The sequence below is a fragment of the Mustela nigripes genome, chromosome 1, assembly GCF_022355385.1.
Source record: "Mustela nigripes isolate SB6536 chromosome 1, MUSNIG.SB6536, whole genome shotgun sequence".
In the NCBI taxonomy this organism is placed as follows: domain Eukaryota; kingdom Metazoa; phylum Chordata; class Mammalia; order Carnivora; family Mustelidae; genus Mustela; species Mustela nigripes.
The window spans coordinates 49,559,173-49,574,368 of NC_081557.1; the positions used below are offsets into that span (position 1 = coordinate 49,559,173).

The 15,196-nt window shown below is 51.7% G+C and overlaps 1 protein-coding gene across 3 annotated transcripts; it reads left to right on the plus strand.

Annotated features, from left to right (window-relative positions):
* The first annotated feature begins 477 nt into the window (after nucleotides 1-477).
* On the plus strand, nucleotides 478-14,326 carry PLEKHB1 (pleckstrin homology domain containing B1). Of its 3 annotated transcripts, none has more exons than XM_059410342.1 (8): nucleotides 478-594; nucleotides 2,037-2,112; nucleotides 3,224-3,376; nucleotides 3,971-4,073; nucleotides 5,116-5,155; nucleotides 7,749-7,871; nucleotides 12,317-12,416; nucleotides 12,987-14,326. In XM_059410342.1, the coding sequence occupies exons 1-8, from the start codon at nucleotides 487-489 to the stop codon at nucleotides 13,121-13,123; spliced, it is 840 nt and encodes a 279-aa protein (XP_059266325.1). In that variant the 5' UTR covers nucleotides 478-486; the 3' UTR covers nucleotides 13,124-14,326. The 3 variants fall into 3 exon arrangements, with proteins under 3 accessions (XP_059266325.1, XP_059266336.1, XP_059266341.1); XM_059410358.1 differs by having other exon boundaries at nucleotides 495-584; XM_059410353.1 differs by lacking the exon at nucleotides 7,749-7,871 and having other exon boundaries at nucleotides 485-594.
* Nucleotides 14,327-15,196: the final 870 nt, after the last annotated feature.

The following is a 15,196-nucleotide window of genomic DNA, read 5'->3' on the forward strand; positions in this document are numbered from 1 at the left end:
TCCTGTGTTTACATTTAGCCTCCCCCCACACCAGACTGGAAGCTGGGGAAGGAAGGAGGAAAGGCCTTGTCGGATGCTCCTTTGTGCCCCCAACTGGCGCCCAGTATAGGGCGTGGCACAAAATGAGTATTGAGAAAACATGGCAAAACTAGGAGCCTGGCTCCTCCTCGCAACCTTACTTTTTTTAGAGAGCGAGTTCATGATTTTTAGGTAATGTATTTCATGATAAATGAGCGCACAGATATCTTGGCAAAATAAAATTACAGGTGCAGCTTCTCACCTGTGCTCCCGGTCAGCCCAGGGTTACCGCCCAGGAGAAGCCTTGTACAGCTCTAGGGCTGTACTACAAGTACAGCCTGCAGACTGCAAGTCCCAGAAGTCTCGCGGGCGCCCATCTCTCCCCGCCCATCCCCTCTTGGAGGTGGGGCGGGGCCAAAGGGCGGGGCCCAGGGCTAGCCTAGCCCAGGGCACAGCCTGGGGATTGAAATGCCCCAGGCGTTGTGGGGCACACAAAGCGCACGCGCAGCAGGTTGGGTAGCCTCGGCATCAAGTAGCGGCGGTTTTGGCAGCAGCATCCGCAAGAGGTGTGGACAGGTGGGTGCATTCAGGGGAGGCTGGAGAGGGAGTTTGCACCTGACCCTCTGTCTGACCAGTGTTAGGACTTGGAAAAGGGAGGGAGCCGCAGGAGAAGCATGGACAAAGTCAGGCCTTCCTGCTCAGGTGTGCCAGCCCTTACTACGCAGCAACAGGTGTGAGCAGGTGGGGGAGGGGTAGAGGCACCCGCTCGCAAGTACGTCGCCCTCAGAAACAGAGTGAACCTGGATTCCAGTCCAAGCTCCTTCACATACATGGACAAGTCATTTGCTGTCCCTCAGTTTGTCCACCTGTTTTTTTTTTTTTTTTTTTTTTTAAAGATTTTAATTTATTTATTTGACAGACAGAGATCACAAGTAGGCAGAGAGGCAGGCAGAGAGAGAGGAGGAAGCAGGCTCCCCGCTGAGCAGAGAGCCCGATGCGGGACTCGATCCCAGGACCCTGTGAGATCATGACCTGAGCCGAAGGCAGAGGCTTAACCCACTGAGCCACCCAGGCGCCCCAGTTTGTCCACCTGTTAAACAGGAAAGATTCTGCCCATCTAATGGAGTTACAGTGGGGACAAAGTGAAGTGGTATAGTATGTGCAGCGATTTCCGAACTTTGCTGCACATTAGAATCCCCTGGGATCTTTAAAGACTCGCCTCCCAGCCCCAGACCTGATTTCGTTGTTATGGAGCATGACCTGGGTATTGAGAGTTTTAAAATCTCCTACAGGTGTGATGGTTAGAAACTGGGCCTGCTGGGCGTGAAGGCAGGTGCCCCTGCTTTCTAATCAGGGAGATCTGCATGAGTGATTGAACTTCTCCATACCTGTTTTCTGGTAATAACAGGGATTTTTGTGAGGCTTCAACAAGATAATAGATGCAAACACTGAGAAGCCTGCCTGGCACATAAGGCTCAGGCAATCAGAGCTGCTTTTGAACTATCATTTTACATACTTCATAAATGCCTCAGGTGAGGTGCAAGTGGGAGGGAGGCTTTTCTTATCATGAAAGTCCCTCATTCATTGCCATGATTTTAGTAGTATGTGCTGCCAGCATTTCAAAATTCTAGGGTTTCCAACAATGTAAGCGTTCCTCACCCCAGCCTCTACCTGCCTCATAGACATGCCTTCACAGATCTAGAAAAGGAAGCCAGACAGAAGGGACATGGTCAAGGTTATGGAGCTGAGGTTGGAATCCAGGCTCCCTATTCCCACCCCCGCACAATGGGTGGCTGCTCTGCTGACCCCACAAGAACAGTGCTCTCATTATCCTGCTGGAGCAGAGAAGGAGAAGGAGACAAGCAGGCTTGCCCTTGTTTGTTTACGAACACTCCCTTAAAGGTTTCCTCGGTAGCTCCCCCAGGGAGGACCAGGGAGGACAGGGCTGGGGCTTCTCTCTGGGGAACTGCCCGGGGGGCTGCTGGTGAGGCCTGTGTGTCCTGTGGCTCCTCTCACAGGTCCCGCCTGACCCCACCCTGGAAAGTCCTTTTGAAGAAATGGCCCTGGTGAGGGGCGGCTGGCTGTGGAGACAGAGTGAGTGACCCTGGGCCAAATCCTTGTCTGTCTGTACCTTGTCCAGGGGCAGGAGGGGGCAGAAGTGTCTTGTTGGGAATTTCCCAGTGAACCATTCTCCCAAGAAACAAGACCCTCTTTCCCCCCTCTCCTGCTTTGTTCATACTCTTCCCGCTGCTTGGAATGTCCTTCCTATTTCTGACTGCTTGGTAAATGTCCCCTTCTGTGAAGAGCCTTCTCTGACTTTGCCTCTAACCCCTGCTCCAGCCTCTGCTGTAGCACCAACAGTGTAAGCTCCCCACACTGTTCCCAATGCTTCATACATACCTTCGTGATAGCATTAATCCCCCTATAATAGAACCGCCATTACCTGTGGGTCTTACCACTCCCCATACTGGCTCCAGACTGTAGGCTGCTTAAGAGCAGAGGCCGGGTTTGAGGCTCAGCATATCCATAGCACCCTAGCCCAGGGCTGGCCACAGAACAAGGCTTAGAATAAAATGAAAACACCTCTGTGTTTTGGAATCTGTAAAGCTCGAAGAAGCTCCCTATGTCTTTGCCCTTTCTGTTAAGATTTTCAATTATAAAATGGCTGAAGGTAGGGCTCAGGCTTCCAGACCCACCTCTGGCCAGAATTGTGATCTGAACAAGAGCTACCCTGGGTTAGGAGCTCTCCAACGACCCACGACCATACTCACTTCATTCAGTTCAGCAAACACTGAGCCCAGGTCCTCCTGGGTGCTGGGTCCAGTATGGGGAGCTGTGAACCCCACCCCCAGTCTGGTAGCTACACAAAAGGCTGTCACACAAGTCGGAGATAAGAGATAAGATGGAGGCTCAGATAAGGAGAGGTCTTTGTCCTTGAAGAAACCTGGGGCTTGGCCTTGGAAGCCCCCAAGGAAGGAATCTGGTTATCATTTACCATTGAACACATTATGGGGTCTCTGTTATGTATTAGGCCCAATGAGAGACACTGGGGGAGCAAGGCAGAAAGAGGCCCTGCCATCATTTCAGGAGGTAGATAGATAAGAAAGGGGGGGTCACAACAGTGGGGGTTGGGGTAAGGGGGGGGTTCCTGCCCGCCTGCAGGCTCTGCTATCAGCCGGCCTAGCAAATGTGGACCATCGCACAGGCTCCATCCTCCGCCGCTGGAAGCGGAACTGGTTCGCCCTGTGGCTGGATGGGACCCTGGGCTACTACCGCGACGAGACTGCGCAGGATGAGGAGGACCGTGTGCTCATCCAGTTCAACATCCGCGATATAAAGATTGGCCAAGAGTGCCATGGTGAGAAGCCCTTTCCCCTCTGGCACTGTGACTCTGGCCACTGCCCTCCCACTGTGTCTGTCTGATAACACCTGCATCAGGCTCCTTGCCCCTGCAGAGGGCTTCCACAGACAATGCTTCTAGGCCTCTATCAACGCCAGCTTGTGTGGGTGCGAAATAAGAAATGAGTTCCTTATTGAGTTCCGGCCTTGTGCTGGGCCTGGGTCCTATACTGGGATCACAGAGGTGAGTCTGACACAGTTCCTGTCTTCCAGGTGCCAGGAACTAGATAAAGATGAAAAGGATTATGGAGGACCAGAGAAGTTCAGTAACTGGCCCAGAGTCACACAGCAAATCTCCTCCACCAAGACTCAGGCCACAATTATAATCGGGTCACTGATAGATGTCTATAACAAGGGCTATAGGCAATGAGGAAAGGCTGAAAGGTTCTAAAGAGTAAAGCAGAATCCCAAAAGAAAGTGTGTGGGAACAAAGGAGGCTGGCAATGGCCTAGAATCAGAACCCAGAGGTCAATTCCTATTCTTGTTTCTATTTTACTGGGGAACCTGGGACCTGTGGTTTGTGGAATCCCCATACGCGTGTGTCTGCCTTTAGATGTGCAGCCCCCAGAGGGCCGGAGCCGAGATGGCCTGCTGACCGTGAACCTGCGGGAGGGCTCCCGTCTCCACTTGTGTGCAGAGACCAAGGATGATGCCATGTGAGTCCTCCTGGAAAGGATAGGGCAGAATGTTGGGGAATGTACCCAGATGCCTCCTCCTGCTGGGCTTTCTGATTCCCAAAGGGTAGGAAGTGGGGAGGGGACAAAGATTGTCAGCAGGGTGGAGGCTGGGCACAGTGCATCTGAATGGCTCACCGTGATTGGTAGTGTACCCAGGAAAGTCCTCACCCAGAATGCGATGGAACCCGCATACTTGCCTGAGGTGCGTGGTCCCCAATCATAGAGAGTCATGTATTTACCTGACAGATGCGCTCTCACTTGGGCTGATACAGAGGATAAGACAGCTAGCTCAGTGACATCCATAAAGGGTCCTCCTTCTCACTGTCTTCTGAAAAGGTTCCTTGGTGGGTGGCCTTCATCTGAGGCACAGACCCAGATCCGCCTAACTGAGGCAGCCCACTATTGTTCCGGGGACACCCCAATGTCAGGTTCAGGTCCACACTGCAGTATGGGGTGTGCCTGCTTCCTCACATTCTTTCCCTTCCTACCCTCTGGCTGAGGGTCAGTCGGCCTTTCCATTGTAGAAGAGAGAAAGAGATTGGGTGTGTGGCAGTGGGGGAAGCTGAGCTCCGGGCACACAAAGCACAGAGCCGCCTTGTCCACCCCAGCCAGGTGCCATGGCAACCAACAAAGGCCTGATTGTCTGGTGTCCACTGGGCCTTCAAGGGCTCTGGGGTCAGAGTGTTGGAGAGCTGTGTTGGTAGATTTGGGGTGTGGAGGTGAGCTGCAGTGAGAGGCCCAGCCCAGGCGTGCCAGAATCTGAAGGCCCCTAGGAGACCACCCAAGCCCAGCCATCTATTGTCTAGACAGGAAAACTGGAAGAAGGGAAGGGTGAGGGCTAAGAATGAATTAGGAGACTCCAGCTCCAGCGAGAGCTCTGTTCGTGTGCCTGGGGTGGGAGGGGTGTCACCTCTGTCCATCCAAGAGAGTCAAGAGGCTGGTTGAGGAGGAAAGTAAGGGGCCTATATCTTGGGGCCTGACCTCTCACCTCCCTCCTCATGCTTTGGGGTTTGCTTTGCAGAGCGTGGAAGACGGCACTGCTGGAGGCAAACTCCACCCCGGTGAGCAATCCCATTCTCTCCTTTCTCCTCACCACCCCTTCCTGCCATGGAATCATGGGTGATTCAGACTTGGTCTCCGCCTGCCAGGAGCTCTCAGTTCCCCTAGATGCAAACGAATAGGTTTGTGTGGACTCAGATGTGCTGGGTCCCGAGTGGAAAAGGACAGAAGACAGACAACTGGTGCTTGGAGGAAAGAGAGAAAGAAGGAGGTGGCTTGTCAGTTGCGCGAAAGGAACCGCCTTTTATTGAGCAGCTATTGTATGCCCAGCATGACACAGGTCCAGTTCTGGCTGCTCACTGCAGTCCTGTGAGGTGGGGATTCTTGTTCCCTCTCTGCAGATGATAAGATTGAGCTTCATTCATCCACACAACAAATATTTACTGAGCTCCTACTATGTGCCAGGCACTGAGCCAAAGGGCAGGGGTCAGAGGTGAACTAAGTTGGGAGGTGTAGGTCCTGCTTTCCTGGACTCAGCCTAGTGTGCCGCCGGATGGGAAGCAACTGGGCACATAGTTCATGATTCTGTTGCAGTCGTGGGAACTGCTCTGACAGGAGGTGCTGCATGCACTCCATGTGACCACCTTGGTGGCCTGATCCTGGTGGGAGTTCAGACAAAGCTAAAGATGAAACCTGAAGGATGGACAGAAATCAGCTGGCTGAAAGGGGTGCAGTGGAGTGAAGGGAACAGCTTTCCAGGCAGAGGAACTGCATGTGCAAAGGCCCTGAAAAAGGTTATGACTTTAGCAAGTTTAAGAACAGAATGAAGGCTGGGGCAGCTGGAGGTTAGGGATGGAGAGCAGGGGAGAGAGCATGGCATGATGGGACGTGTTTCCGACATTGGTTTCTGCCAAGAACACCAGGGGGTCATTGAAAGCTTTTAAGCAGTGGGATGAGATGAACAGATCAGACCAGATTTGTATTTTCAAAAAGATAAGTCTGGCTGGTAGGAACAGACAGCAGAGGGTTAAGAGTAGACGCCAGGAGACTAGTTACTTCTAACCAGGCGGGGGCAGAGTTCTGGTGACTGGCTGGAGGTCTGGACTAAGCTGATAAGGATCCGACATATTTAGGAGGTAGAGTCAATGGAGCTTAGTGATGGATGAAGGTGTGGGTTTGAGGAGCCACCCAAAGCCCACAGCTCAAGGGTGCCCCAATTTGGCCCATCTGCCTGACTCCACATTCAGTGCCTGCTCCTTCTGTCTGTGGCACAGGGGCGCTTGATCTCATCTAGAGAGAAAGGCTGGGGAGAAGTAGCAGGGAAGACGTGATTGTGTTTAGAACCCTTCTTGGGCCTGCATCTGCTGAGGGCGGGGCATGGTGCTCCGTGCCTGCCATTGTTTGTACCATTTAATCTCCCAACAGCCTTGGTAGAGTAGGTACTTTGAGTCCCATTTTACAGATAGGGAAGGCGACCTTCAGAGAGGAAGTGACTTAGCCATAGCCTCACAGTCTTAAGTCAGTGGAAGAACCTGTACAGCACCTCGGCCAGTGAGCCGGGGAGGGAAGGGCATCATCTGCAGAAAGAGCTGAGTCAGCAGAGGTGGACAAATGGGGTGTGCACACGTGTGTGTGTGTGTGTGTGTGTGCGCGCGCACGTGTGCAAGGGGCCAGAGTCTGGCCTGGCTGAACCATAAGACATGGAGGAAAAGAAATGGGAGAGCTGACCTCTGAGGAGCAATGAAGGGTATTAAGCATGGAGGACTGTGGCCAGACTTCAGGGAGCAGACCCCAGCTTCTGGGTGGAGGTTGGATCAGAATCTGGGATTGAGGAGGCAGGGGCAGCACTCAGCAGGGTGGAGGTCCCCCTGTTAGCTAACTTGGCTCTGAGCTCCAAATCCCCCCCCATGCAGGCAAATCTGTCCCACCCAAAAGAGGCGGAAGGAGGTGAAGGCTGACCGTCTGTGCTCTGTGACTCTATGAAGCTGCCTTGTCCCTTCTCTGCCTGTGCACCTTCCCGCCACTCTGCTTCCCACAGCTCTCTGCTCTGACCCTCTCTCCACCTCTCACTACCCATGCTTCACACACACCCCTCTGGTCCCTGGGCTTGCTCGAGTAGAATGTGTTTGCGCTTCTGTCTCTGTACCAGAGGCTGCCTGGCTCCGATTGTCCATGCCTGCCCGTGGCTGCTCTCCATCCTGTGCTTATGGAGGAGTGACCTGCACTTTGTCCCTCCATGTCCTACAGATTTATACCCCCTCTGGATGGAGACTGTTCCAGGGAACACAGGGCCAGAGACCCAGCCAGGGGCAAGGCTGGAAGGCCAGTGTAGGGGGGAGGTGGGTGGGAAGGTAGATCAGACCTGTTCTGCCTTCCCTGGAGACTGGGAGCCTCAGCAGCCTAAAAGAGGCGAAGTTGAGCTAATTCTGGAGACTCTACAGATCCTTTTCTGTGTATCTTTGGCAAAGTCACTGCCCTCTCTGAGACTCCCTCCATTACCATGGGCTGAAGAGGAAGAGAACAACTCTTCCCCATGACCAGCTGACAGAGGGGGCTGGTAGGGCCTGTTAAAAGCTCTGAGCTTCTCCAGATGTAGAGGGCCTCTGACAGCTCCCTCCCTCCCTCCCCCTTCTTGGGTTTCTGTGGCTTAAGCAGGCCCCAGCTGGAGCCACCGTCCCTCCCAGGAACCACCTCCCTCCCAGGAACCACCGAGTTTGCCCCAAGGTCAGGTGTGTGACCAGCTCGTGGAGCCCCTGTAAGGTTGAGAGGCGGATCTGGGTAAGTGCTGGCTCAGCTCTCCCTGCCTCCATTCTGGCCATGACGATGCGCCTCCAGAACTGGGCCCAGTTGCCTCCCTTCCCTGCTCACAAACATTCCATGGCTCCCTATCACCCACAGGATACCACCCATAGCCCTATTTTCAAGGCCCTCAGGATCTGGCCTGGGCGAGTCTCTTCTACCACATCTCCCTCCCCTGTGCTCCAGGTGCTTTGCTGTTTCTTCTGTTCCCGGCTGTGCCAGACCCATTCCCTCCTCCCAGGCTTTGCATGTGCCATTCTCTCTGTGGAGAAAACTCTTAGTTTCCTTATTCACCTGGCAAACTGATGCTTAGCCTCTAGGAGCCACTTCAAAGGCTGCCCCCTCCTCAGGGAGGACTTCCCAGACCTCCACTCACAGCCTGCTGCACTAAATGCTTAGTATTGTCTTTCTTTCTTTCTTTCTTTCTTTCTTTATTTATTATTTATTTATTTATTTATTTATTTATTTGACAGAGAGAAATTACAAGTAGATGGAGAGGCAGGCAGAGAGAGAGAGGGGGAAGCAGGCTTCCTGCTGAGCAGAGAGCCCGATGCGGGACTCGATCCCAGGACCCTGAGATCATGACCTGAGCCGAAGGCAGCGGCTTAACCCACTGAGCCACCCAGGCGCCCCTTAGTATTGTCTTCTTAGGCCTGGGTACAAGTCCCTGTATTTTGGTCTCTATTCTCCCATGAGACCTGGGACTTCCTCCAAGGTAAAGACCAGGTCTAATCAGCTTTGCCCCTAAGGTGTCTAGCACAGTGCTGGGTATCCAACAGGTACTCAATGAGTGCTCAGTGATCGGGACAGTTTTTTGACTCTCCTTATTCCTGGTGCATGGAGCTAGGGCAAAAGTGGGCCTCAGGCAGTGTTCACCAAATGAGCGAATGAGTGAATGACCAATGGGAGGAAGGAGGTGAGAAAACCCTCTGTAATGGCATCACTACCGCATATCATAATTTAGTCCATATTTGTCCCCCTTCCCCACCCCAGAATCTCTGGGAAGCAGTGAGTGGCGGGGGTGGATCCTCTCTCTGTCCCCAGTGTTCAGGAGGGCATGGGGTGAGTGCAGGGGAGGCCCCTCCTCTTACAGCCAACTATGAATTCCTTTCATGGCACAGTGGTGCTCAATGTGGCTCTGCCTTTGAATCAATTCAGGACTTACAAAAAAATAAAAATTCAAGCATTCAGATCCTACCTCTAGATGCTCTAATTCCATAGGTCTGGAGTAGGGCCTTGGAAATCTCTGGTTTAAAAAACTTCAGGTAATATCGATGTGCAGAACCACTGAACTGAAGTGCCAGGCCCACGCAGGTCCGGTTGCATAGACATGGCTCAGCTGGATTCTCATTGTGCCTTAGAATGGGCACTGTGGGCCAGACTGTTCCCATCTGCAGATGTGAAAACTGAGGCTCTGAAAGGCAATATAACTGGACCAGGTCACTTGATTCATCAGTGGCAGGACTAGGACTTCTATCCTAGCATTCTGAGTCCTCCCCATTGCCTGAATGAGGATATAAGTGTTTTAGGCGTCCCCGTGTTTAAAGCGGGGATGCCTAAAAATGGGATTTAAAAAGCTGTAAACCAAGTAAGAAGACCTTTTCTGAGGGAAAGGTTGTATTTGTATGTGGCCCCCTGATTGACTGACCCTGTACTTGCAAAAGGGGCTGGGCTTTCAGGGAGGGAGAGGATCAGGGATTAAGGCCTTAGGTTCTATCCATGAGGTCTCCGGAGGATCCCCTGCCCTGTTGCCAGGCGACCCGCCTGAGTTTTCCTCTGGGCCTCCCAAGACCAGAGGGTAGAAACAGGTGCCGCAAGGGGTATGAGGTGGTGTTTCCACTCTCTCCAAGGCCCAACTGCTCCCTTGGCTCACTGTGCAGCTACTGGCAGGTGCAGGCTCTAGACCTCAAGTCCTCTACAAATAAAAGAGGGGATCTGGGTGCTTGGCTCTCTGTAGGCCCTTCTAGGCATGGAGCTCAGATTCTGGCCACCCTCTATTAGAAAGCCCAATTGGATCACTTTAGGGGAGAGCACAGAGAGGGAAGTCTTGAGACTGAGCGTTGATTGTCTGAACCTCCTGCATTTCCCTGGGACTGGTCATTGTCCCTAACTTGAGGCTGGACTTAGAGCTGGGTGACTCGCTGTTATTTGACTCACTTGAGATGAATTCAATCCATTAGACACCTATCATGTTCAGAGACATGATTAGACCTTTCTTTATGGGGTTGGGGGGGTGTCTCCCAGTCTGATGGGAGACATACACACTCGCAGGGATACAAACAATGACACTGTAGAGTGACTGGTGCTGTCTAAGGGGAGTCTAAGGGTCCGATCAGAACCTCAGGTTCAGGGAGGGTGATACTTGGGTTCAGTCTGAAAGAGAGGTTAGACATGGAAATTTGAAATCACAGGTGTGCTTGGAGAACTCCCCTTTATAGCCAAACTTTTTTTTTTAAATTCATTCATTTGAGAGAGAGAGACCACAAGTGGGCAGTAGGCAGAGGGAGAGGGACAAGCAGATTCCCTGAAGTTAGATGCTTAACCGACTGAGCCACCCATGTGCCCCCCATAGCCAAAACTTTTTTTTTCTTTTTAGATTTTATTTATTTATTTGACAGAGATCACAGGTAGGCAGAGAAGCAGGCAGAGAGAGAGAGGAAGGGAAGCAGACTGCCTGCTGAGCAGATAGCCCAATGTGGGGCAGGATCCCAGGACCCTGGGATCATGACCTGAGCTGAGGCTTTAACCCACTGAGCCACCCAGATGCCCCTACAGCTAAACTCTTGCAAGAGTTGTCATGACATGTTGATTCCATCCTCCACCTCTCAATCATTCTTCAACTCTCCATAGCCTAGATTCTTTTTTTTTTTTTTAAAGATTTTATTTATTTATTTGACAGAGAGAAATCAAAAGTAGGCAGAGAGGCAGGCAGAGAGAGAGGAGGAAGCAGGCTCCCTGCTGAGCAGAGAGCCCGATACGGGACTCAATCCCAGGACCCTGAGATCATGACCTGAGCTGAAGGCAGCGGCTTAACCCACTGAGCCACCCAGGCAGGCGCCCTCCATAGCCTAGATTCTTATCCCAACCATGCCACTGTAAAATGTTTTTTTCAAGGTTACCCACAACTTCCAAGTTGCCAAAACCAATGGCCTAATCTCTTGGCATTGGCCAAAAAGATGGATAGAAGAGCATATTTAGAAGTTAAAATCATGAGACCTGCCTGGTAGCTGTTGTGATGTGGAAGACAAGTGTGCCAACCTGATGTCTTGGTTTGAATGCATGGTGGTGGCATGTAGAGAAAAGCACTTATAGAAGAACAAGTTTGGGAGATGCAAAGGTGATGACATCACTTTGGGATTGGAATTTAAGACACCTAGACTTCTAAAGGGAGTTGGACCATTCAGGTGTGACACCCAGTTAGAGATATAATGTGGAAGGGGGGGCTAAGAAGACCAGGAGAGAAGGGGACCTACCCCCTCTCCAGATCTGCTCCCCTTGGGATAAATGAGGGGCTTGGATTCAGACCTTCCATTTAATTCAGCATATATTTATTGGTTCTTGCTATGTATTAGGCCCTGCATGTAACAGAAATTAATCAGAGTCCTTGCTTATAAGTAGCTCACATTTGGTGTGCAGGCAGGGAAGGCCAGGAGGAAAGATAGGGGGAAAAGGCACTAGCAGAGTCCATAGAGAACTCAGGAAGAAAGGATTTTTTCTGAAACCAGAGGGCTTCCTGGAGTGGGTGGCTTTTGAGTTAGGCTTTGAGGGGTTGATAAAATACTAATGAAGGGACTGCATGCATATCTCCCTCCCAGAGATAGCAATGACCACTCTTTTCTGAGCCCCCATCCCCAGCTCTGTGGTAATGTGAAGATAATAGTGTCTGCAGTAAGGACTAGAGGAAGTAACACATGTGGACACCTCCCTCAGGGCCTGGTACATGATAGATGCTTGATGATACTTTACTTTACATCCCTACCCTTCCTTTCCTTTCCTTTCTCCCCAACCTTTTACTTCTGGGCCTGGGGCTTGGCCAGATGCCCCACCCCATGATGAGGAGAGTAGAGAAATCCACTGGATTTCTCCAAAAGGGCCACTGGAGAGCGCTAGCAAATAGTAGATTGTGTATGGAAGTTGGGAGCCATGGAGAATTTTTATTTATGAGAGTGCTAACTAGGAGGCCAGGGCAGGAAAATGGAATCACTGGGAGCTGGATGTAGGGGCTAAAATTTTAGAGGACAAGGATCATGGACCATGTGGAGGAGGCAGGGCCTTTTTCCATGAGCTTGCTGGTTCCTAGGGAACCATTTCTAAACTTGGGGAAGCGGTTTTGTGGGTCCAGAGGGACCTAAGCCGGGTGTGTTGGGGAAGAGACCAAACCGGGGACAGAGTTCCCAGGCAGTTAACCCAGTCGAGCTCCTCAGGTGCGTGTCTACAGCCCGTACCAGGACTACTATGAGGTGGTACCCCCCAACGCGCATGAAGCCACATATATCCGCAGCTACTACGGACCGCCCTATGCAGGTAAGTACCCCGCCTGGTCCGCCCCCTCCCCCATTCCAGTGCCAAGCCCCACTCTTGTAGTGACCACGGATTTTCTCAGGCGGGACCCTCCACTGGGCCCTCCCCAACCGGAAATTCGAAATCTCGCGTGGACCAGCGGCCCCCACACTCCATAGATCTGACCTTTCCTCTCAAGGCCGGCCCTTTTTCAAGGGCTGTGCTGCAGTACCCGTTTCTGAGCTCGTCCCGACCCCTGGTGGCTAAACGTGGGAACGACCGCCTCCCGCCCGAAGGGCTGGTCAGTTGGGAAAGCCTACCGTTGAGTGTGTCAAGGATGTTCTTAAAGATCCCGGAGTTTTCTCGCTGTTGCACCCTAGACCCGCAGCCTCAGAATGTCCGTAGCAGATTTAAGGCTTGTAAGCCCTGGGGAAAGAGTACAAGTCCTTTCCAAATCAAGGCCTCAGTTTCTCCAGCTGAGTTGTAGGAGAGTGGGCTCAGCCCCTTGTCCTGGGTTGGGTGTGAGTCTAGGGGAGGAGAGGGACAAAGATCTCTCTGCTCCTAAGTCCCCAGCCCTCACGGCTCTCTCCACAGGCCCTGGCGTGACGCACGTGGTAGTGCGGGAGGATCCCTGCTACAGTGCTGGAGCTCCACTGGCCATGGGCATGCTTGCCGGGGCTGCCACAGGTGCAGCCCTCGGCTCGCTCATGTGGTCGCCCTGCTGGTTCTGACCCCTGGGACTCAGAGTGTGGACCCTGCGCATAGACCAACAAACCCCTGTTATTACTTAACCCCACCCATCGCTACTCTAAGCTCTGCCGTACTTTGGCTCCTTCTTCTCCATTGGCCGCTTCTGGACTTGGATCATCCATCCCACTGCCCAACACTATACTGGAAGAAGCTATCATCCTAGGCACAAACATAGCTCAAAATCCTTGTATCTCCTGCCGACACCCCAGAATTTTGTTATAGACATATATGGACAGGTTTCCTGCAAATATACTAAGATATAGAAAACACAGCTCATGTGACTTCAAAGTCCCACGTGCTGAGACACTGGAGTCAGATTCTTTCCTCCAGCTGCTCCAGGGTTTGTAGGAAAAACAGAAGTAAATAAACACTTGACAAGGCAGACATCCATCCTTTGGCCCATGAAGGTAAAAGCAGACGAAGGTAGGCTAGGAGTAGGGTTGTTGGCAAGAGTGCAGAGCAGTAAATATCTTGGCATGTCCAAGGACTTAAGAGTTCATTTAGGCTGAGGTGAGGACTGGGATCAGATCATGATGGACCTCTAGGCTAAAGAGCTTGCTGGATAAAGGCGAGATGTAAGCTCTTTGAAGGGAAGTTTCAGGATTGTGCCTATCATGAATATATTGCCTGTTTTGCTAATATTGATACATACTCAAATCTAAAACACTCTCTGAAGTTAGCCCCATCCTTTCTACTATCAGCTTCCTGGGTCCCTTGTTCTTTCAGTGCTCAGAAAACATCTATTCCCTATGTTAGGCTGCCTGGGGCAGCAATCGAGCTGAACCTGGGGTCTTCTTGCTGGGGGGCAGATGAGCTCTGTTTGGAACCTCCAGCCCTAGGATGGTGCCTCCATCAGGAAATGCATTCCTGGTCCCCAGGAACTTGGACCTGTCTCCATAGCTGTGGCTGTCAACCATCTCAGGCTTTGTCTTTTCCTTCACTCTGGGGGAGATGGCAGTATTCACCTATTGGGCCTGATCCACTGGGAAGCCTCACACGTGCCTTCCTGTCAGGTGGCCCAGCAGTCTCTCCATTTGGCTTGCTTCCAATTTCTTTTCCCATTCTGTACTAATAGAAGTGCTAACATTCCTGGCCAGTAGCCAGAGTAGCCTGCTAAAGTTCCCTTGTAAACAGGGGCTCCAATGGCCCTGCGGCAGAGACTAATAAAGATGTGATTGGCTCTAGTCCTGGCTCTGGCTTTTTTATCTATAAACCACATCCTGGCCCCGCCCTAGGGGCCTTGTTCCCCCTGGGACATCTCAGTGACTCAGCACCTACTAGTGCCTTCTTTGGTGTACTGGGAATAATGTGTAGATTCTGCGGGCAAGTAGAACTGGTGACAGCACATTAACTGAGCATTTTGGGGGCAACTCACTTAGCCTTTCTGAATCTTGCTTTTCTCACGCATAGATAAGGTGGTAGGTTGAACATGGCCATTCCCAAGGGCTCAAAGGGAGAGGCTGTATCCGGGTCTCTGCCATCTGATCTGTTGGGTGATCCAGGTTTTGCCCTGTCTGCTGAGAGTCTGGTGGTGTAGAGGTCTTTTCCAGTAGGTTCCCATCCTTCTAGAGGTGAGCCAATGAGTTAGTCTCACAGAAAGGTGTCTAGGGAAGGAAACACAACCATCTTGCATCAGGCCTTTTAAGGCTGCAAGTAATAGAAACCCCCTGCTCAAACTGATTTAAGCCAAAAAAGGGAAAGCACTGAGTTATATAACTGAGAAGTCCAGAAACTGTTTGATGCAGGGATTCAAACAGTGTCCCTCAGACTTTGTTTTCATCTTTACAGCCAAAGGGCTGCCTCATTCAAAGTTTCCAGTGACATTCAGCAGCTCTGGGGTCAAGTCTAGCCAAGAGAGAGCTCTTCTTCCTCCAACAGTATGAACAAAAGTCCTAGGACTGAAGGACCTTAGCCCAAATTGGGTCCTGTGGTCATCCATAAGCTATGGTGATCTGGAAAAGACAGCCTAAAACAACAAGGCTTAGAACAAGGGTGGAGTAGTGTGCCAAAATAAGTTTGGGGCATCGTTGCCAGAAGTAGGATGAACAGATAAG